At 30.1% G+C, this 24,321-nt stretch overlaps 2 protein-coding genes across 5 annotated transcripts in view; one reads left to right on the top strand and one right to left on the bottom strand.

Annotated features, from left to right (window-relative positions):
* Sec71 (ADP ribosylation factor guanine nucleotide exchange factor Sec71) overlaps positions 1-9,963 on the bottom strand; it is a 62,917-nt gene extending 52,954 nt beyond the window's left edge. The window contains exons 1-4 of one of the 2 annotated variants that reach the window (XM_016070935.5): positions 9,683-9,963; positions 6,803-6,833; positions 5,821-5,838; positions 496-640 (exon numbers count right to left, since the gene is read on the bottom strand). In XM_016070935.5, coding sequence (XP_015926421.1) covers positions 496-640; positions 5,821-5,838; positions 6,803-6,833; positions 9,683-9,806 — 318 coding nt within the window. In that variant the 5' untranslated portion in view covers positions 9,807-9,963. The remainder of the gene's footprint in view (positions 1-495; positions 641-5,820; positions 5,839-6,802; positions 6,834-9,682) is intronic. The other variant, XM_071178743.2, reaches the window with a different exon arrangement.
* Positions 9,964-10,194: 231 nt separating this feature from the next.
* LOC107453923 (lisH domain-containing protein ARMC9) overlaps positions 10,195-24,321 on the top strand; it is a 126,152-nt gene continuing 112,025 nt past the window's right edge. Inside the window, exons 1-7 of one of the 3 annotated variants that reach the window (XM_087165765.1) lie at positions 10,195-10,407; positions 11,444-11,569; positions 11,670-11,837; positions 18,129-18,284; positions 18,373-18,477; positions 19,465-19,489; positions 19,625-19,716. In XM_087165765.1, the coding sequence (XP_087021891.1) occupies positions 11,817-11,837; positions 18,129-18,284; positions 18,373-18,477; positions 19,465-19,489; positions 19,625-19,716 (399 nt within the window). In that variant the 5' untranslated portion in view covers positions 10,195-10,407; positions 11,444-11,569; positions 11,670-11,816. Of the gene's footprint in view, positions 10,679-11,443; positions 11,570-11,669; positions 11,838-18,128; positions 18,285-18,372; positions 18,478-19,464; positions 19,490-19,624; positions 19,717-24,321 lie in introns of all 3 variants that reach the window. The other 2 variants (XM_087165763.1, XM_087165764.1) reach the window with 2 other exon arrangements.

Genomic DNA, 24,321 nt, shown 5'->3' with positions numbered 1-24,321 from the left:
CCTTGTGAACACATCACCAGCAGAAAAATACATCAGATGATTACTTTATTTCAGGAGACTTCTTATTATTTCCTTTGAGAAACCATAAATTGAGAACTATTTGTTAATGTGATTTTTATTTTAACTCAATGGTTTTTCTTTTATTTTTTAATGAATTATTTTTAAATAGTTTCTTTTTTTTTAACTCTTTTAAATGGATTGTGGTCAATCTTTTTATATACTCTTCATTTGCTTTTCGTACTTCTAACTTATATCAAACTTAAAAATCATTCTTATTTGAAATAATTACCAAAAAAAAAAGAAAAGCAATAAATGGATAGAGGCTCACGAACTTATTATTTGCTTACATATAACTTAAATTATAAAATAGATTTTCATATGAAATAATTACTAAAAAATGCAAAATGAAATAAAAAGAACCATTTATTCATACATGAATTTAGGAAATTCAGTTTCTTATTAAATTATATTTTTATGATATTTTAATTAAATAACCTGTATGCAATCAATAGCTGTTATTACAATCCGTGGGGATTTAGATTGAGTAGCTAATTCAAAAGGAAGAAAATATTTCTCCGCTTCAAGATTCCCAGCTTTTGATTTTGGCAGAGGCAAACAAGATGAAGTCTTCTCCTCTTCACTGTCAATTAAAAGAAAGAATAATTATAAAAATCTTAATTATTAACAATAGTGAAAATTCATTAAGATTTTTAAAAAAATTTTAAAATATAACTAATAAGTTTCAATTTGAAATAAAAAGGCAATATAAGGCAAATTTTGATTAAACCAAAACTCAAATTCACAATTAACAAAAATTTTAAAAAGTTGTAAAAAATAAAATTGATCCAAAAATCTGTATAATTTCAATAGTAGACTATTTCTTATCTTTTTTTGTTGTTCTTTTTTAACACAACCAACCATTTTCAGAAATTCTCTCATTTTTTATATTGTATCATTGTATTTTTGTAACTTCATATTTTTTCATTGGAAGTAAAATATTCTACATAAACTAAACTTATATGTGTTCGAAATACAAATACTCCTTTTAGAACTTGTAAAAGTTCTGAAAGGGGTACAAGTTCTAACTCCTTCCTTCTCGCTCCCGTGAAAATGACGGGGTGAGATCTTGCTCGTTATTTCTCGCTTTCGTGATATTGACGGGCTGGAGTGTTCAGTAGTAATGCGCCAATAAGAATAAAACTAATTCATTTCTTTTGGCCGGAAAACATTTGATTTCTCATTTTACATACCATATAGCAGTACCAGGATATTTTTAAGGTAATAGTAAATAGTTAGTTTATTTTAAACTAGATATTAGCACTAATCAAATACGTGTATTTGGCAAAATAGACACTTTTATGACCGTTTTCTTGAAAATTAACCGATCGTTAAGGGGTTAATACTTGTACTCAAAATAAGTATTTAAGATGCATGTGAATGTGACTCAAATAGCAATGATTGGAGAACACATAATTTAATTCTTACGTGCTAATGGTTTTTTTAACAACAATTAAGAACCCCACTCTTTAATTTATTCTACTTCATCTGATGAGAGTCCTACAAAAAAGTCATCATCACCCCCATCCAAAGAATTAAAAATTCCACACTTTTTAAAGATTTTACAAAAAAATATTTATAGCAAAATAAAATACAAAAGATTTTGCAATAAAATAGAATTTTTTTAAAAAAAGTAAATAACTTAATCCTTAGGTGTTAAAATTTTTTTTTAACAATTACAAATCCCACTCTGCAATGCATTCCACTTTATCTTTAGAATCCCACAAAAAAAAATCTCTTTCACCCCATCTAAAAAGAATTCGAAATTCGACACTTTTTCAAAGATTTTACAATAAAATAGAAAATTTTGCTAATTGTTTTTTTTTTCTTTAGTGGTCAACTTATATGCTGATACAAAGAAATTTTCGATCTCCTAATTAAAAATAGGGGGAGGGGGTTGATTTATACACTGAGGTGTACAATAAGTTCAAATAAAAGGTTTTGAAAATCTTATAAATTAATAACTTTTTTAAACAAAATTGTACAACTTCTATGGCAATGGCACCAGTGCATAGAAATGTATACTTATAACTTTCTTATAATTTGATTTGACAAAAAAAAGTTCAGTTTTATTTCAAGAAATTTATAGTAAATTATTAAAATTGGAATCTTTGAAATTTGACAGGACAAAAACATGTCTTACAGTGCCATTATTCAAATGTTCCAGCCTAACAATTACTGGAAACTTACTTGGTATTGTAACTGTATTCTTTTAGCAAATGATTTTAATAGACTTTTACATGCCTTTTTTATAAACAACAATAGCCTGTTATATGAGTAACATCTAAATTAATGGTTTGGAACAAAAATTATTATATATGATGAAAAAATGTACATATAACAGGAAAAAAAATGCTTTGAATAAAGAATTTTATAAAAAAAATTGAACAGATTTCAATTTGATAAACAAAACTTTAAATTTTACAAAGCTTTAATGAATAATTTAAATTTAATTAAACTTTTAATAAATTAATAATCATTTTCCTTGCCTAGCAAAAAATTTAAGATAGCTAAATACCTAGATTCTTTTTTCCATGGTCAAAGAATTTAAAAATGTAATTAATAAATTGTACATATCCAAGCGATATGCACATATGTTACGGCATAAACTGGAAATCCAGTAAGTCTTAGGTTTAACTTTTACCAAAGTGGTTTGGTAAAAGTCAGAAGTATACTTTAATATGATTGTATTTTGGTCTTTTACCAAGTATTTGCAGTAAAACTTAGGAGATACCAAGTCACTATGGTAAGTCCTAGATTTAATCAGTAAAATCAGAAAACTGGTAAATTCTAGTTTTTATCAAAGTGGCTTGGTAAAAGTCTGAAATATTCTTTAATATAATGTTGTATGGGTCTTTTATCAAGCCTTTGGAGTAAAACTTAAGAGTTACCAAGTAACTTAGGTAAATCAAAGGTTTTACCGATAAAATTAATAATTCACTCAATATTGGGCTTTACAGACATTGTGTATACATAGATATTATATATCATGCATTTAAAGTTCAACTTGGATTAAGCCAAAAACTATTATTAGCTATATGGTCGAACCTCGTTAGCACAAAACTGGGGGACTATCATAATTATTTATGTTAATAAATAATTATGAATAATTGGCACTCAAAATGAATAATTGGCACTTTATTCAAATGCTTCTTATCTGTGTTGTGTCCAGCTTCCTTTCATGTTAAGCGATAACCAGTTTGGAAATTTCATGTTGAACATGTATAATACAATAATAATTGATTGCTGACTCACGGGACCAGACATGTGTCTCATGTAAAGCTATATTTCACGCTAAGCGATTTCGCGTTAATGAGGTTAGAATGTATTAAATGTTTTTGTTGGAGAAAATAAAATATGTTTCTAAGCTATCTGAAAGAAAAAAAAAAGAAAAAAAAAACAGGAGATAATGTTTACCTTAAACTGATGTGAGAATTTTAGGGATACTAGCAACACTTTCACAATTTAACTACAATGCCTTATTCAATAAAATAATGATCATTAATTAATGCTTTTATATTTTATAACCGTTGTCGAACAGCCGACCAAATTTTGGGTTTACGACTTCTACTGTTAAACTCCGTAGCCTTGCGATTTTGAACCCAATCCAGTAGACAAGAGAACTTCTGGATCAAGTATTGGGAGAAACTTTGCCTCCAAGGAGGACTCTTTGATGGAACTAACCAGCATTTGCGTTACATGGAGAGAGAAACCACAGAAAACACCCACGGCTAGTCTGATGGCAATGGGCTCTAAACCATGATCTGTCAGCCACTAATCAAACTTTATGTCAGCATTGTGGTCGGTGCGAGGCGGGTACCGAATCCGCATCGACCAGCCATCACTGAGATTCGAACCCAGTTCACCTCATTGGGAGAAGAGCCCCCTATCCTTCTGAGCTACCCTGCCTCCATAATCATTCAATGGTATGAATGACTTAACAATAATAAATTCGAAAATTACACTTTCTAGAAAGTGTTTTAATCATGAAATTTTATTTCTTCAGTTATATCATAGCAATTAATATAAAAAACTATATGTGATCACTGTATACAGATAAATTAATAAAATAGTTAGATATTGATTATAACAATTTATACAATATAGACATAATAGAATGAAAAATATTTTTTAACAAATTAATACAATAATTACAAACTTACATATTGCTGAAAAGAAAAGAAAAAAATTTTTTTTACATATACTTTGAGACTATTAAAACATATATATTTTTTCAATTCAAAATAGTAGCTGCATTTAAAACCTGGACAATTTTAAAATATATATGCAAAAAAAAACAGATACTTTAAAGATACAGATATATTTGAAGATTTCCAATTTTTTTTTTTGAATCACCTAGTAAAATGTTTCTTTTTTCTTTTTTTTAATATATATTTCACATTTAATAAAACAGTTGTAAGATTTATTTTAGAGTAAGGGAATTAAATTCATAAATATAACATGCAAGTAACTAAAATAAAATTGACTAGAAAATGCAAAGGAAATGATAACTTATGTATACATGCATTGCTTGATAGTCAGAGCCGGATTATACCTTTCGTAGGTCCTAGGCACAGCCGTTTATGGGCCCTCCCCTCCTTCCCCCACTCCTCCCCTCTTTTCAAAATATATGCTGAAATTTTCTTCGTATGGAAACGTATTACGCCATTTTAGATGTATTAATTTCAGAAATGACTAAAAGGCGTAAAGCTTACAGTGATTTGTACGATAATTTCGGTTTTCTTGTTCACAAAAATTTGTCAGAATCTGAGATTAAACTAAAAGCGCAAAATTTGGTGAAAATTTACTCATCCGATTTAGAGGAAAACCTTGTAGATGAATTTTTACTATTTTCAAATTTGTATAAACATAAATCTGCACAAGAAATATCGAAGGCTCAAATTAAAGATAAACTTGTGAATACTTTTCCTAACGTTCACATTGCATTAAGAATATATTTGTCGATTCTTGGATCAAATGTAGAAGAAGAAAGATCTTTCTCCAGATTAAAATTGATAAAAAATTATTTGCTTTCAACAATGAATCAAGATCGTTTGGCATCGCTCGCACTTAAGTCTATTGAATCCGACATTTTGCGTAGTTAGGAATTCGACAGCATAATACAAGATTTCGTTGAATCCAAAAATCGCAAAAAAGTAATATATTAGATCATAAGATTCTGCAAAATAATTTATTACCGTAAAATATTATATTTTTATTTGTATCTTCATAATTTTGTGCAAAATACACTTGTTGTTTTTAAAGCTAAATTATTTTTGTCAACAAATTTTTTTCTCCCAAGTTTTTCGTAGGCCCCTGAATTTCGTAGGCCCTAGGCACGTGCCTAGTGTGCCTATAGGTCAATCCGGCCCTGTTGATAGTGTAAAAATAATCATTAAAACAGTTCTACAATGTAAAATAGAAATTAATACTTTTTCACATCAATTATGACTGAATAAAATTTTATTTTACTATAAAATTAATTAGCACAGAGATTTAATAATTGTCTATACATTTTAATAAGAAAACAGAAATTGGAAATGCATTTCCTATTTTTTCCAACATATAACTTCATATTTTTTTTATTTATTTATTTTACTATTTTTTTTTTTTAACATGAACTGAATTCGAATATATTTTATAAATTTCAAAAATAAGAGAAAAAAATCATATTTTTTGAGCAATATAAAGACTAAAGAATTTTGAAACATGTAAATAATCAACAATTTAAAAACTTTGATTCATTAAATTTTCATAGCTCACCCTGTATTAGTGGAATCCCTGAAAAAAAAGTGAAATACTAAGTGTAAGAATTGAGATAAATAATCAAAAAAATAAATAACTGACAAATTAGAAATAAACAGACACTTAAAAAAAGATAAACATGTTTTTTTTAATTGCAATAAAATAAACAAAATTTGGAAACTAAATTAATAAATAACATTTCTGTCCATTTAATTATGAAATTTCTGACACTTTTCTTGAGTGACATTTCAGGTAAGTCATTTGACTTACATTATTAAAAACTAAAAATTCAAATAATAATTCTGAAACTTAATTATCAGGTCAAAATGAAAAATATCATATAAACAGTAAAATAATTTCACCAAAAAATCTGGTAAGCAAATGAAATCTTAGATAAAAAATTAAACAAATACCTGTATTGTAATTAAATACAAACTTGAATATAAATATTTAAAAAAAAGAAGAAAAAAATATTAATAAAGAAAAAAAATTCAGAAAGTATGATGCAATGCATAATTTTAATTGAAATAAAGCTACATTATTTCTCATAGAATTGATAAGAAAAAGAGTTAAAAACTTTTTTTTAATAAACTTATCAAAAGGAATATTAATGGCCTTAATTTTTAGTATTTTATTTCCATATATTTGAGAAATATGAATTGCATTTACATTGCAAAATTCATAATTTAAATTTTATCATTAAATTTCTCGTTTAAACCTAAATAATACTGTAATTTTACAGATTTTAATCAGAAATATTCTTTAATTTACTGAATTGAAAAAAATAAAATTAAAGTACAACTAAAAAAAAATAATAATAATCTAAATTATAAAACAAGTTAGAATGTCAAATAAATTTTATAGAAAAAGTTTGTTTAAAATTTTATAAAAACAAATTGATTATGTTTTTTACTCCGATTACAAAGTGACTACACAAAAAGTAAAAACACTTGAATAGTTATGTAAGAACATTAAAACAATTTTAAGACAAATATATTACCTTGTTTCCCTGTATTCATTCTTTATTTCTCCTGAAAAACAAAAATTAAAATTAAAATAAAGTCGCAAAACACACTAAAAAATTTAGAGAGTAACCTACACATTTACTACAACTGGAAGGATCTATAAAAGGAGTATCAGAGATATGTACCTTACTTATTTTTTTGTTCCTGAAAAATTTCTCAGTACAGTCGAGAATACATTTAATTTTATAACCTGCGTTTAACAGCCGACCTAATTCTGAGTTTATGACTTTCAATGCTCACTTCTGTAGCCTTGTAATTTTGAACCCAACACAGAAGACAAAGACACTCCACCTGGATCAAACTTTGGGACAAACTAGTCTTCAGGGCATACTTTTTGATAGAAGTAACCCACATTTGAGTAAAAAGGAGTGGAAAACCACAAAAGTCTTCCTCAGTTAGAAATATGTTAAGGGGATGTTGTCATTGTGGATATTTTACGTAAGTGCTATGGGCGGTGTAAGCCAAAAGCAGATTTCATATAAACCAGCCTCTGCTGGGATTCCAACCTGGGTTACTTTGGGAGAGAAACACTCCATCCCCAGAGCTACTATGGCTCTTAGAAAATATATTAGGTACTTTAACATTTTAGAGTCCAAATAATGCTTGGGAATGAATTTTTCAAAGTAGGCATAACGGTTAAACGGCTTGCAAATTCAGCTACAAATTTACTCTCAGCATTAATAAATTAAATGACGCTGATTTTCACACTCGTATAATATGTGTGAATGCCGCTCACATAAAACCTATCACCACTGCATAAAATTTTTTACTATTACTAAAAAAGAAAAATAATAATATTTTACGCTCTTGCCTACTAATGCAAACATGATTAAAAATTTACATTAACACGATTTAAAGTCACACATTATGATACCTTTTTATGTGATTCCAGGTCGTGTATCGTGGTTAGTATTTTCATGATCTTATATCAAATATTGTGTCTCATATTCACACAATTTAAAAGCTAGCCACATATATGATTCGTGTTCAAGTGACTTAATAATTATTTATCGTAATCAGCAATCAAACGATTTTAAAATGAAACATCAAGATTCATATTAACTACATTTTAAAATTAAACATTGAGCCTTGTACTTATGCAATTTTAAAATTAAATGTCCAGATTTATATTCATGTGATTTAAAATTCACTCATTGTGATTCAAATTCACACAATTTAGTTAAATAAATAAAATCTTGCAACGATATTTTTATTAAAACGTGGATGACATTCTGTGAATAAATGTTTCCTACTTAAACCTTTTTCTTCCTCAAATTTCAAGTATCTTTTGAATTATTTTAAAAGTGTTTTTGCATAAAATTTTTTTGGATATCTACTTTCAGCTTTTATGTGTTTTTTTTTTTAACAAATTCATTTATGTGATATAAACCAATACAAAATTCCATAAAAATTCTTCATTTTCAAATGAATTTTGCCAAAATGAGGTAGCGACAGAGGGATAAAACTCGTTACAAGAGTTAATCAATGCATAAAGAAAGTCATTTAATTGAGATTTTGTATTCGCAGAAAGGTTTTCATTTTATCTAAATCTGCTAATTTTTTAATTATTATATATTTCTGGTTTTTATTAACACAATATATTTTGATAAATAAACTTATTATTGCATCTAATCAAAACATTGTAAACTAAACATATGGTTGGCTTTTCATCTTTATGCACACTTTAAGGTTTTTCATTTGAAACTAACATAATTTAGGTCAAGTAAATTTATGAAAAATTCATAAATTATTGCATATTTAAAAAACAATTTACTAATTTCACATGATAAAAAAATTTTCCAATCAGGGGCTATTTTCACAAAATCGATAAGTTTATGACAAGAGTGTGATAAAAAAAAATTTTAAAAAGTTCATTGGGGGGAAAAAATTGAGTTTTAATTCAAAATTCAAATAAATTTTCTCAAAGCTCTAAGTTTAAAAAAAGTGAATTAAAACAGATAGTCACTATTGATTCAATTAAAACGCTTCAATCAACTATAGATAAATTTATTATAAATGGGAGACTACCCTCTCAGTACATGTTCAAATCAAGTAAATAGTAAGCATGCTAAAAGGGTTTTGAACTTCCAAAAATTTGAGGGGGGAAAAACTATGCAGTGGTTGGCCCAATAATTGGCTACGAGATTATGCTTTGAATTGGCCCCCTTCTGTAATATTTTTTCTAGATTCTCAAGAATCACTGCATGCTTGTCCTCAAATATAATGACTTTTATGTTGCAAGTACTTATACAGAAATCTTCCAGTTAAATACAAGAGCAAACACAGTCACATGTATTGCAAACAAATGGAGAAAAGTGGAATTTTGTATCGGTAGTGGTGCCAAATTAATAGCCAAACTTCCGGGCAGTGGCCTGCGAGAAACTAAAAAGACATCACAGGAGGAATCTAATTTGCAGCTACTCCGGGCAAATCTCTGCACATTTTTTTTTTTTAAATTTGCAAATTTATAATGCTTAAGGCGCTTTGGTGATTGCCATTTGCACGAACAAGTATCGATGAGGAAATATCCCCAATAGTTAGATGCAATTAAAAAGAACACTAAAATTTTAAAACTAAAAATAAACACATTTCGATAATTAACAATTTATAGTAAATTTAATCATAAAATCAGTAAACCACGGACAAAATTCTTCAGTTTAATAACTATTTCTTAACAAATTACTGACAGAATGAATCAGATTTTTTGCTTTTATAACCTCAGACCTAATGTGACGAGATAATAGCAGGAATGACCGCTACAATTCTAACTGTACAAAAATGAGCAAAATAGATCATGGGTCAAAGTTTATGATTTATTTTGTGTCTATAACGTTGCCTGAAATTAAAATTCTTACCTAAAGCAGTTTCACATGCTTTTCGCAACTGTGTATGATGTGATCGCTTGATTTCGCGATCATTTAGTATTTTTTCAAGAGCTCTAATAATAAACATTTCATTAGTTTTAACACTTTCCCTCATTATAAATAAATAGAAGAGTTAAATAATCATTATTTTGACAGTTCTGATTCAATATCAATAGCCATTAAAACAGAACCAAGTAGCAGACAGCTTAAATTATGTGGACGTCACAAAGCTAAATATTATTACTACTGCCATGTTGTTGATGTCATGAAAATAAGCTGTTGCCGAATTCATATAACCATATAACGCAAAAAAAGAAGAAAAATCTGTATTATCCAATAAAAATAAACTAATAGTTCGAAAAATGAAGCATAATTGGAAGATAGATTCTTATCCTTCTTTAAATCATCAGTTTATGATAGTTTTACAGATTTTAAACTATTTCCAAAATTATGATAATTATTATGTTTTGAAAAATGGCATCAATTTCTCCATAAAATAATACACTTTCTCTCAAATTTTTTTCAAAGTATTTTGCAATTTTTTTAGAAATGTTTCAAGTAAATCTTTTCAATTTCTTCACGTCGTTAAGGATTAATAAGACGAAATACATAAATCCTTAACAATTTATTTCAAGCTGATCAAATTATATTGATATATTTCCTACAATTATCACCTTCACCTGCGGTTGCTATGGTTACATGATAAGCTTTGAAAGGTAAACAAGCCTTGAAGTTCATCGTGCTCACTCGTTTTTTTATCGAGAGCTTTTTTCTCTAAAAAGATGGAAGCGACAGTGAAATTTATAGTCAAATAACTATAGAAATTTTGCTACAATTTTATGAATTTTAACATTCTTAAATAAAGTTTAAAAAAATGTTTTAACCTTTTTTGTAATATTTTCAAATATTTAAACAAACTGTGTTTTGCTCAATATGTCTGGATCTGTGTCATCTGAAGAAGGAGATTTAAATGCAATTATTAAAGAGGTTTGTTATTCATAGCAAGAAACTAAAAATTTATTAAATTACTTTTTTTTCCTGTTTCCTAGTCAATTCTAATCAATTCCATCCTAGTCAATTCTAATAAATAATATAAAGATAAATTATTTTAATAAGTATTTTTTAATTCTATCAAATTGTAACTTAAATCTTTTATTACGAAAACAGTATAATTTTTGTAATTTCCAGCATGGGAGACAAAAAGATGCACTTGCAATCCTTTGAAAATCCAAAACTATATTGGTTCTGATTGAACATATATGTTACTAATTTTCTATTTTAAATTATTAAAAGTCTGAAAGTCCGTAATAGTTCTGATATTTGTAATGTAACAAATTTTGAACTTCAACTTTTTCTATTCTTTTTCTATCTAAAAATAAATTTATTTTTATTTTCATTTTTTTTTTTAAATCTAAAAATAATATTACTTTTAAGTATTCAAATTTTTGAGTTAATTTTTCAGCCATGAAATTATATGATAAACACATATTTCTTTGAGTGATTGGTATCTCGTTAAAAATTCAATTAATAAGCGAAAACTAAAAAGTAATAAATCACTAAAATGAATTTTCTATGCTCATAAAAACATATTATTTGCATTACATATTTGTTAGAACTTAAAACAATATTAAACTAATTTTAATATTTCTAAAAATTGTTAATTAATATTTAAAATTTTCATTTTTAACTTTTATAATTCTTTTGAAAAATTGCTTGTACAAAGAATACCACTAATGTGGATATATTTAACAGTTTTTAGAATTTTCAAAATTGTCAAAAACATTATCAACGTTTGAAGAAGAATGTCAAAAATTAGGTAAACCCATCCAGGAACAAGCTGGGAAAAGCAGAAGAGACGAAAGAATTTTGAAAATCAAAGTTCGTAAAAACTATTATTACTACTTCGATTACTTTAAATTTGTATTGCAATTTATATAATTTTTTCTAGTAAAAGAATCTTATTTTTGTTCATTTTTAGACTGAATTATTAGATCACTTTGATAATGGTCAACGAACTGAATTTTTCTCAGCTTGGGAAACACACATTAATCCTGAACTTAGAGAAAACAATGTGTTTTGTCAAAAGCTCGAGTTCAACTTACAGTTACATTTTGCTGTTTTACCAATGAGAAAAGTAGATCATTGGGTAAGTTTTCTTTCCATAATTTTTTTTCTTTTCTAAAGTTGATTATAATTTATAGATTAATTTTTTATTGAAGTAAGAGCGAAAAAGAAAGCTATTTTGAAGAGAATTATTGTTGTTACTAACGCCACTTTTTTTATTTTATTTTATAACCGTCGTTAAACAGTCGACCCATCTTTGAGTTTACGACTACCAATGTTCAACTTCGCAGCCTTGTAATTTCGAACACAATCCAGAAGACAAGGGAACTCCTGGCTCAAACATTGGGGCTAACAAGCTTTCGTGGAGGACTTTATAACGAAACTAACCCGCATTTCCGCTACATGGAGAATAAAACCTCGAAAATCTTCCATGGTTAGCCCGATGGCACGAGGATTCTAACCCATGATCTGTCTACCACTGAGGATATTTTACGATAGAATATGGTCGGTGCGAGCCGAGAGCACTGCTGGAACTCGAACTGGGTCAACTCATTATTGGGCGAACGCTCTATCCTGTGAGTCACAGTTGCTCAAAGGGTTTATATAATTACCACCTTTAGAACAAGTTTAAAATCCGTATAAAATAAAAGCAAAAATATGCATAGAGCAAACTAAAAATTAAATGAGATATAAAAAATTCTTTAACAAAATCTGACGAAACCTTACCGAGGTCTATCCCGATGTAGAGGTCAATACAAGCATCAATCTCAGCTCAATTACGGGATGGAATTGAAAAAAGCTATCGAAAAAAAAAACTTTTAGTTTGATTTAATGCCTTTTACCTTCATTTCACGACTTTCGCTGTTTATAATCCCTATTTCTGATATTAATTGACTATAATAATGATTCGTCAGATATCGATTATATCTTTTTCCAATTATTTATGAATTTTTGTCTCTTTTAATGTGTATATTTTTCTGCTTCGGCTAATAAGGTTAAAAAGTGTTGCATAATGGTGATAATTATATAAAAAATTGTATTTAAAATTTGGTATGTTTTTTAAATGAAATCTGATTACAAGCCTGAACAATGGGACAAATGACCGTTCATTCTTTAACATTTTCTGAAAAGCTTGTAGATGATGTCAAAGGTTGTAAAATAGATTGTTATAAAATAATTGGAAAATGCGTTCTCAATATATTTTTTGTCTCTATGTGTAATAAAATAATAATATATTTTCAAAAAAATGAAAATGCATGCACAGAAATTTTAAAAAAAAATCTAAATAGTTCTAATTTAAAAGCATTTTAGTTGTTGTGCCCATTTAGGATTTAAAAGTTTTTAAATTTACAGAAAGGTATCTTTAAACAAATAAATGTAAATTTGAATAACTTATCAAAATTTACTTGAAACATAATACATTATTTAATATTCATAACTAGATGAGAAGAAAAAGCTTAGAAATGGGATGTAATTGGTAAATGCTAATAGTGCGAGAGCGTTATGTTTTTTGTATACGTAATGAAGAAATATAATAGCATAAAATCGCTGCCTTACGATTACAAAGATAGCTGTTGATGTCATTATTTACCATGACATATGCTTTTTATAAGTCTTATAAAATAATCTCTGCAAATGGCAAACGTTTTTATAGAGACATTTGATTAAATATCTCTGTATGATGTAATGTGTATTCTTTTATCCTTGAAAATTATTACATTTTAAGCGATGAAATGAAGTGAAAAGGATCATTGAATAAATTTAGAGGAAGATATGCTATTGATTGTATGGAATTAAAATCTCGGGTAAACAGAATTCATGGTCAGAAAAACTTCTCAAGATCGTAGCTAAAATCCATGTAATAACGCATTAAAGTGTATAGCTCGATATTATTTTAATCATCATATCAGTTTCGAAAGAGAAAATATTCGGCTTGTTAAATTCTTATAATTATCATGTTTAAAGTGGTGTTATATCTCTCAAACAGAGGTGAGATACGGAACTCATATATCGCTTTAACCCTTTGCGGTCGTATTAAGTTTATACATGGGTGTCATGCTGGTCGGAATTAATTTACTTAAGCACTATTTATAAAATATTATTTCGAATTCTACGTATCTCCGAAGCTTGTCGACTTATAAGATCAGTATGGTTCTTTGGTATGGTGGCAGAGAGCAGACATACGATTGGAACGGTAAAAAAGCGTTGGTGGCATAGTGTAGACATACGACCGCAAAAGGTTAATAATGCCACCGTCTCTGTCTCAGTTTTAGAAAATTTTCACAACCACTCTCATAACTCAAAAATTATTGGAAAGGAAAATGTGAATGCTACACATTCTTAGCGAAATGTTGCAGCCACGCACTCTTTTGTCTGAAAATGGCACCATGTTTCCGTTTTTTTTTTTTTTTTTTTTTTAATTATTTATTTTTGCAGTTTCTTTTTCGAAACAACTCATTTATATTTAGTTTTATAACTGGCGTTGAATAACAACTAAAATCTGAGTTTACGAAGAATGTTTAACTCCGTAGCCTTGTAATTTTGAACCCAATAAAGAAGACAAGGGGAGCCTCTTCTCAAGTTTTGAGGCAAACTAGGTTTCATGGATGACTTTATGACTAAACTAACTCGCATTTGCGTTACATGGAGAAGAAAACCACGAAAATATCATATGTTCACCCCGATGGCAGGAGGATTCTAATTCATAACCCGTCTACCACTGAGGATATTTCACGATAGCAATATGGTCGGTGCGAACCGGGAGCACAGCTGGAATTCGAACCTGGGGGCCTCATTATTGGGCGAACGCTCTATACTTTGAGCCACCGTGGCTCAACTCCTTTGTATTATCAGTTCTGGGAAAAAAATAGCTACGAGATGGTAATTAAAAAATTGACACTTTTTTCCGCTTTTTGGAAGTAACAGCCATATAGTTTTACCTATTTATTAAAAATTGTTTTTTTTTTTTTTAATAATTTAATTTGGGGACTCGATAATAATATTAACATAAATTGATGTGCTGAAATTTTCTTCCGATGTTCTCCACTTACGAATCTGTCGTCTGTGTGGCATTTTCTTTTATCAAAAGTTCATCCGTTTGTTTACTGTTTATTAATTTTTTTTTCAATCATTTCTCTTAATTAGAATTAGCTTCAGAACTTTGTGGAGTCAAGGTGAATAAATTATAAGTTCTTTAGTTATATAAGCATATTTTACTAATCGTTAAGTAGAATTATTGGTCATTTTTATGATATATTTTAAAATGTAAGTGAATATTAGCAGCTAAATTTAGTGTTTCAATAAAACACATATTTTTCAATAACTTAATATTTTAATAATTTTTATCTCATCCTCTTACGTTATAGTAACCGCTTGTGTCTTTGTATCTATTTAATGCCTATTTTCTCCTCACTTTTTCCACCTACATTCGAAATGAAAAGAGAATGAGTGAAACATTATTTAAAGGAAAATTCATTGCCCCCGCATGACATATCTAAGCTAATAAGGCTCTTAATTCTGCATAACTTGATACAAATTTCATTGATGCGGGTAGAGCGTGTTGCGTTGTTTATTAACTATAGTACTGATTTATTTTGATGATTTATGAAAAAAGAAAAAAAATATCTTTATTATTATTATTATTTTGCAGAAATTTATAGGACGCCATTGGAGTTAATATTTTTTTAATAACTAACAATGGGAAATAAATTACATTTTGATCGCAAAATGCATAAAAAAAGGGAAAAGTACAAATAATTATTTTTTAAACACAATTATGTTCTTTTGATAAAAATTTTAATTTTAACCTTATTTATCTCATGACACACGAGTCTTTAGCGACATTCTAAACATATTTGATTACGGTTTTTAATGTCATTACGATTAAGAATTACACTATTTCCGTGTGATTTTCGTTTTCCTTATCCGTTTAAATAAGTTAACTTAGGGAACATATAGCGCCGTTTAGGAGAAGTTTTGTCAAGAAATTGTATCAAAATTATGTAATTTAGTTGAAATTGTATCACATTCCTTTTCACTGCGAGGCTTTGAGTTGGATCAAATTTTTTTCATTCTTCCTGTCGATTCAGTTTTTCCCATGATGGCTAAGCAACGGAATGCTTGAGAAAAAATTTCTCTTACACGCCCGTGAAATATTTCCTTCTTAGCAACCACAATTTAAATTTTGAAGTGAGCCCAAGTCAGCATCATATCTAATTTTTTACATTTTTTATAAAATGATCTCAATTCTCGTAATTTAATATTAATAAACAAAGAAAAAGGAAACAATTTAATTTGAAAAAACTTGATCGAATTCTATTAGTAAAAGAGCAAATAATACATTTGTTAAAAAAGAACTATTTGTTAAAAACTAAAGGCTTATTTAAAATTCTTGTTTCCTTTCGAATAAATCTAACCAATTACAATTTTAAGCAATTTAATCCCTTTGTAAATTAATCGTTTATGGAGGCATTGTTATAAGATTCGAGAAGATAAGCGTTTGCTCACCAATTAAGATCATCAAATTTGAATCTCGGAAATGATTGGTTAATTCAGATACTGTACTAACAGCTTACACCAAGGGCGCCGTCAGCGGGGTGCAAGAGGGTGCACTTGCACCCCCTGGCTTTTTTTTTAAACAATTTAAGAGATACAGAAAAACAATTTTGTTATAAAAAATTTCTATTAAAAATATTTTTATTCAAAAACAAATAATCAAGTAATTATTGATATATAACAATTAAAAAATTGTTTAATCAAACAAGAAATGTAATCGTCTTGTTTGCTGTTCTAATCTGTTTACAACTTTTTCAATGAATTCTGAGTCATCTTTGATTCTTTTCTTATGCACACTGAGCATGCACTAACTTGGCAGATATATCAAAGCTATATTTTTAAATTTCATTTGATAAAATATAAATAATATATTTTCTATTAGTTATTTAGTTTAACAAATGTGTATAACACAAACTGACTTCTCACAACTGAAAAACTTCATCAACACTATAAATACCAATGTTAAGAGTGCACAAACACGTTAGTATACGAAACTACTGTTGGTAGTTATTTGTGTTTCAAAGTCAGTAGCTATGCCAGCGCCATCAGTACAGTTTCTCGTGGCAAAATTTGCAAGTACAAAAAAAATTCGTACTTTTTTTAAAATATCTTGTTAACAATGAAGAAATGTATCTTGAAAAAATTAGCAGATGAAAGTATATGTAATAACAAAACAAAATGTAATAACAGAATATTTTTTTAAAAAAATTGAGAGGGGGGGGAGTTTGTTAGAGGGTTGCACCCCCTTTTATATTATTTTGCCGGCGCCCTTGGCTTACACCAATCTTAGTGCTGTAGAAAAATATTCTCAGTGCAGATCATGGGTTAGAGTTCCTTTGTAGTGGGGTTAGCCATTGGAGGATTCCGTGGTTTCCCTCTCCTTGTAATGCAAATGCGGATTAGTTTCCCTCAAGAGTTTACCTGAATTCTTGATCCAGGAGTTTCTTTGTTTTCTGGGTTCGATTTAAATTTAAAAGCACCGAGAGGTAGAAGTTTGATCTAGTCGCAAATCTGGTATGGATCAACTATTCAATGCCGGTGATTAGGACAGCTTGAAATAATCTTCGCTTTTGTAATAATTAATTTGAAGACAGATTTTTTTTCTTCAAATCCAGAAATTAAGACAAAGAAATTTCTGTTTGGGAATGCATACATGTAGTAAAATAAAATCTTTCTCTGTGTCTCGACCTGAAAGCAAACGGTTGTAAACAGCCACAAAATATAAATTTGAAGCTATATATGGACTCATTTGAGTGCAAAGAAGTATTTCGTTTTTTAATCACAGGACATTGAATTTTCGAGATTTATCTGAACATTATACCCATAGTATTCAAACTAAGCGTTTTTTGTAAAGGTTAAGATATTTTTCTTAAATTCAAAATATTTCATTTTTTTTAGGACAATTTTTCAAATTTCAAAAGACCCATTTTTTTTCCCTTCAGTTTTCCTCCCAAAATTTTAAATTACAACATTCAAGAACCTATTATAAGATTTAAATGGGAAAATCATATGAAAACACCGGAAGATGTCTCCATTTTTATTTAAAGCAGGAACTAGGAAATAATATTAAATACACGGTTTTGTTTTTATGCTTTTTTATGAAAGAAAAAATACCGATTTTCATTCTGAAATCAACCCTCGCCTAACTAGCACATTCTATAAACTTTTTTTGAATTTTTTATGGTAATAAAATCATGCTCTATTGATTGTGATTCATATTTATTTCAAACATCCTATTTAAGCTGACATTGTTTACTATTTCTGTGTAGCATGGTTCAATAAAAGTCAACATCAATTCAATTAATTTTATATCTCTTAGAGTAAGGAAGAAGTAGAAGAAGCAATGCTCCATTTCCATTATTTCTTGGAGAGCAAAGGAACTGTTTTGAGTGATTGTACTGAGTTCTTGCCATTTTATGCTCTGCCTTATGTCCCTCGTCCGAACACTCATCCAACTTTCGCAGAAATATTTCAAGTAAAAGTCATACAAAACAAAAACTTTATTCATAAGTATGTCTTTACATCTGCTTATTTCGAGTGAATCGTTTCGATATTTTTTTCAGGAATCTTGGTTGAAAAAGTTGAGGAGCAAATTGGAAGTTTTCATCTTCGAAGGTTTGGAAACGCAAAGTGAAGATACACCAGAACCAAGATTGGTGGAATTATATGTATCCTTAATAGTGCTTGTTATTAAGGGCTGTATAAAATTTACTAACGATATAAAATTTGTAGATTTTGAATTATTTTTGAAGCTGTTGTGTGCGAGAAAAATGGCGGTATATTAATTTTTTTTTAAATATAAAAGCTATTTAAATGCTCAGCATATCTTATTTATAGAAACATTAATATTTGAATTAAATCCAAAACAATATACGTTTTCACAATCCAAATGTCTAAGTTTATAATAAAAGTATTTTTATGATATTTCATTAGGACTTTACGATATTTTCTAAGTTGACTGACTCTTCTTCGAAAATTGAGGATTATTATAGTGATTAGAAATAATACCATTAAAATAAAAGGCAAACAGTTTTGAGGTGTTAATTGGTACTGTTTTCTGTAATAAAAAAAAGACATTGAAGACTTGTGCTGCAGATTTTGTGAAGACTTTTTCAATAGGTTGCGTTCTACACTCAGTATTTAAAAGCTATAACTTCTAAAATTCGAATTTCGGGAAATTATTTTACCACATTATTTAACACGCTTCAGCTTTCAGACTCGTTTGATTGAATTTTAGTTGTAAAATTGTGGTCTTCCATCTAACGCACTATAGTAAGCGCTTTCAAACAGAATTTTGAAGGTAAACACCAGCAACAATTATTATTTTAATATAATCAACAATTTGCACCACTTTAAAAATAAAACGTATAAAACAAACAATACAATAGGTTACAAAATAGAAAAATATGGCCAGTTGCTCAAAAGTAACAGAAAACACTTCCGGTATCAGTGGCAAAACCGTTACTTTTAGTGATATTAGTATAGTGCATATTTGTATCGGTTACAACATAGTGACAGCAATATAAAAAGGCAAAAAAATCAAGTGTTTATTTGCATTTTCCCCCCTTTCTGCTGCTATCATTATATTACAGTAGTTTTAATTTTTCCTGTAAAAGCTTTTCAGATTTTCTATATATTTCCTTAATTGGATATAGCATAATCGAGATTTAGACTTGCAAGGTATGTACTTTTCCAATTTGTTTTCTTCATTTTTTAAAGTGATTTAAAGACCTATGTACAAAATAAAAACAGCATAAAATCTCAATTCAAGTACATATTTATACGATATTCATTATATGAGATTTTTAATTACAGATGCTAGAAAAGAATTGCAGTACCTTGAAAGACATATAGAAGAATCTGAGAAACGATCTGTATTACATGCTAAAAAGTGCGAAAAGCTACAGGTATTTCAATACAATTTTTTACTAAGTATAAATATACAAAATAATTGTTATTATATATGTCGTTGGCTACTTAATAAATCTATCCATCGCAAATTTATTCAATACTTACATATCAGCAGTACAGTTATGCAAAATAATTGAAAAATGTTTTGGTTTTTTCTAATCCGCTTGATATTTTTAGTCTTATTAGAATAAGTTTATATGATTTTAGGTAAATTAAAAATGGGCGAAGAATTATTCAATTAGACTGGCTTTGCTTAGGCTTATCGCAATAAACATTTTATAATGCTGTTAAAAAATCCTTCACGTTTTTGGGTTAATTGCAAATTAATTCAAATAAACCAGGTGAATTAAGGAAAAAATTAGATTAATTTTCTAATTAGCCTAAAGGTATTCGGGCTCACTAAAACCTGTCAGGCTGATTAGAAAATTCTGGAGGTTTTTGTAAATAACCTGGTGAATTACAGAATCACGTCGACTGGTTGCAATGTGTCGGATAATTCAAATAGCTTGCGACATACATATATTTAAAGGAGAAACTCAAACTGATTTTTCTTAAAAGTAGTCATTGGTGTACTGAAACAATAAAAATAAAATTTAAATGAAAATTGTAACAATTTAAGATTATCATATATCATAAACTATTGATATCACAAACTATAAGTATAGTAAATGTCGCTTTGATAGTATTACCCACCAAACTGACTCCAAGATTGGGCATATTGGCAGAGAAACTATTGTAACAATCACCCTAAAAGTATAAAAATTAAAATATGCTTTAAAAATAAAAAAATATATTTTCCCAAAAATATTTTTTCTGTTTCAAAATTAATTGCTCCGCCAATTATGAGCAATGATGCAGGATTTTTTATAATGAACACCCTTAATTCATTTTTAGAATTCTTACAATAAATGAAATCAAAAATATATTTGGCCAAATTTTAACATTTGAATGAGAAAACGCTTCCAAACTATGACCTATTAAAATTAATTTTAAAAATAAAACTAGAGACTGTTTAAAGAGCAATTAGAAAGCCAGTTTATCTGTCAAACTGGAATGCATTTAACTTTTACTGGGAAATGCTTTTAAGCTTCAATTTCAAATAAATTGATTTTAGATTTTTTTTCAAGTTCCTCCTTGGCCTTTCCTGGCTTTGATTATTGCTGGTCAGAGATAAAAAGTGCTTTTTTCTCACCTTAATATTATTTTCAACCGAATGCGTCCAATTTTTGACTTATTTTTTCAAAGATTTTAAAAATCTATATTTAAGGCTGTCATTACGATTATCCTGCATAAACAATGTTTTATATTTTTTCTGTAAAACAAAGGTAACACAGTTGCTTATTAAACATTTTCTCCAAAAATTGAGATACACTTATACATTCTTATTTACCACAAAATATTAATAGTTGAAATATTTTTGCATAGAACTTTAAAGCAAGGATGGTCAACCTTTTGCTTACCGTGTGATAATTTTTTGACCGTTAAGTTCGGTGCTCATTATTTCTGAACACTTTTTCAGAATCTTACTTATCATTTTTCTCTTCATTCGGGTTTGGTAAATAGAGATAAGGATGGGAATTTTTTAACTGTAAGTCAATGAACTAATCGTTCTTCACCATGGAAAGTGCCGGAAGTGTTTCCAATTTTGCGTTGCTTCGTGAGCACCTTGAGACCAGAGTCACGGAGGCGAGCTACATTATACACGCCACACTGCCACAGATACCCCTTCATAGGGTGGGCTGCATTCACACTTCACACACAACAGAGAGAAAAACCCTTGCCTTGAGAGGGACTAGAACCCGTAGCCATTGGCTTCACAGACAGGCGCGCTAACCGTTCGGCCACCTGGCTGGCATAAGGATAGGCTTCATTTAGTTAGATCAAGCGCGAATACCAGAAAAATTCTATTCGTACACCCGGAGTAATGTTATCTCTTATTAAAATACCACGAAAGCAAATTTGAAAAATAAGGTTGCCTATATTCTAAAAGGGCCAGCCAGGGGGCCAGGATGCGAAGCCAATGATCGCAGGTTCGAATCGCTCTCGGGATATTGTTTGTCCTGTGGTGTGTGAAAGTGGCCAACCCTATGAATGGGCATCTGTAGCAGTGTGACGTGAATAGTTTTGCTCGCTTTCATGACTCAGGTTCACCAGGTGCAGGAAACACTTCAGACATATTCCGTGGCAAAGAACGTAATTGTTCAGAGTCAGCCGTTTGAAAAAAAGAACTCTAAGAGAACATTAATCTGTCAATGCTTGTCTGTTCCAAGGGCTCCCCTTGAGCTACGTGGTTATCAACCCGGTTCGTGCTGTTTTGAATGCAAGAAGGCAGACACTCCATAGAGTTTGTGAGCAAGAACGTGTGCCAAATGGTCGAGTTCACAGTGAGTGGAAAAATGGGAAAAACCTATTGTTTTCGGCTTTCGACGGGGTGCAAGCACAAAATAATTTTCATTTATGCGTGCGAAGCAATTTTATATCTCATTAAAATACCCCGAAAACAAATGGAATGATCCTGAATTAAATCGCCATAAATCTATTAATCTTGGTGTCCATAATCGTTCACCCTCTTGGCGATCTTAAACCCCTATCTTCTAGCATCCATCATGCTTACAGTTAGTTGGTCAGCAATACCAGCCTCAAGAAATTTGTGCTTACAAACCAAAGGTAATTAATCTCACCCATAATCATTGCAGGGAAAAGTTTTTTAACTACCTAAAGTTGACCTAAAAGGAAGGAAAATAATAACTTAATCACGAAATTAAATTAATCTAAACTCATGTTTGTGAAAATTGCAACACCGTGAAGGACTTACATTGAGCTGAAATTTTCAGGAAATGCAAAGTAGAGCATAATATGCAAATGATTAGAATTTCAGACCCGTAGCGCATGCGTATGCTGAGCAGCGCCCTCTGAACGGCGGATGGATCCGAATAAATAGACGGCTGTAGCGAGGCGTGTATAGTTATCGGTGGTTATCTGCTAGTGGTAAACGTTAGCTCAGACGTTACTTATGCCTCTTTGACGAAAGAGAGCGAGATTTCAACAACTTACGTAGTTTGAAAGGGGGAAAATCATCGGCCTTCGTGAAGCTGGATTGTCTTATCATGCAGTAGCCGCTCGTGTGCAGCGTAACAGAAGCACAGTGATGCGTGTTTGGAAGCAGTTAACGGACGAGTGTCAGACAACTCGGATATCCGGGAGTGGACCCCGAAATATCACGTCAGCTCGCGATGATAGACACCTGGTCCGCATGGTGCTGACAGATCGTACGGCTCTCTCTAGACAACTGGCAGCACAGTGGTCAATAGCTACAGGTGTTTCATTGCGTGCTTCATCAATTCGTAGACGTCAACTGCAGCGTGGACTGCGCGCAAGGACTCCTTTATACAGGATCACCATCACGCTAAACCATAGCCGCCTGCGGCTACAATGGGCCAATCAGCATAGGGACTGGCGTGCTGATTGGCAGCGTGTCGTGTTTTCTGACGAATCCCGCTTTAATTTGTAGTACCATGATGGCCGCATTCGTGACAGACGCTATGCCGGCGAACACCACCTTCCGGAGGGCATGATCGAAAGCCACAGGAGACGAACACCCGGAGTTATGGTCTGGGATGCCATAGCATATCATGGACGATCTCAATTGCTATGAATTGTGGGTAATCTGAACAACAACCGGTACATCAGTGAAGTTTTACTGCCCCAAGCTATTCCCTTCCTTCAAGCCTTGCCAGGCGCTGTATTTCAACAAGACAATGCCCGCCCTCATATTGCTAGGACTGTTCAATCCTTCCTTGCATTGCGACAGGTACAGCCTCTTCCTTGGCCCGCGTATTCCCCATATGTGTCACCGATTGAACATATGTGTCATTTCGTTGGTCGGTGCCTCGCTCGTGATCCTCGTCCTGTTGCTTCTTCAGACGAACTTTGGGTACGCATACAAACTATGTGGAATGCTCTTCTTTAGACAGACATTTAAAATTTGCTTAACTCCATGCCATGTCGTGTAGCAGCGCTTATTGCGGTGCGTGGTGGCTACACAAAATACTGATTTCGATCTCTTGTTATTATTTGTTTGCTTTGAAAGTTTAATCATTTATTTGTACCACTACCACTCAACTGTGTAGTAAATTTCATTCAATTATGACGATTCCTTCATGGTGTTGTAATTTTCACAAACAGGAGTTTATTAACACTAGTTTAATGAAGTACTAATCTACGATAATCTGGAAAATCGAGAATGATCTCTTGTACAAGAGGGTGATCGCTTCATGATACTGTTACCAAGGAATCTCGTTTGTGGAGATGACTCTGAGCCACAATAGTTGGCACTGAGAGCAAGAATCGCTTGCAACTTGCTGGCGTATAATTAATGACATTTTTAATAGAAATTTGATCAGCGATCTTATTCATTTTATAGCGTAAAAGTAATTACATTGAACTATTCACTGAGTCAATGTTTGGTCACCGCTGCTTTAGTGTGAAACTAACAGTGACACTTTCGCAGGAATTTTCGTAAGTATAAAAAAAAAAAAAAAAAAAAACTGAGAAATTATTTAGAAAACGAAAAATTCACAGCGAAAAATTTATTGTTCATT

This window comes from Parasteatoda tepidariorum, chromosome 6 (genome assembly GCF_982258835.1).
Source record: "Parasteatoda tepidariorum strain Cologne lab strain chromosome 6, Ptep-v5.0, whole genome shotgun sequence".
Lineage (NCBI taxonomy): Eukaryota > Metazoa > Arthropoda > Arachnida > Araneae > Theridiidae > Parasteatoda > Parasteatoda tepidariorum.
This window is presented reverse-complemented; position numbering and strand designations above follow the sequence as displayed.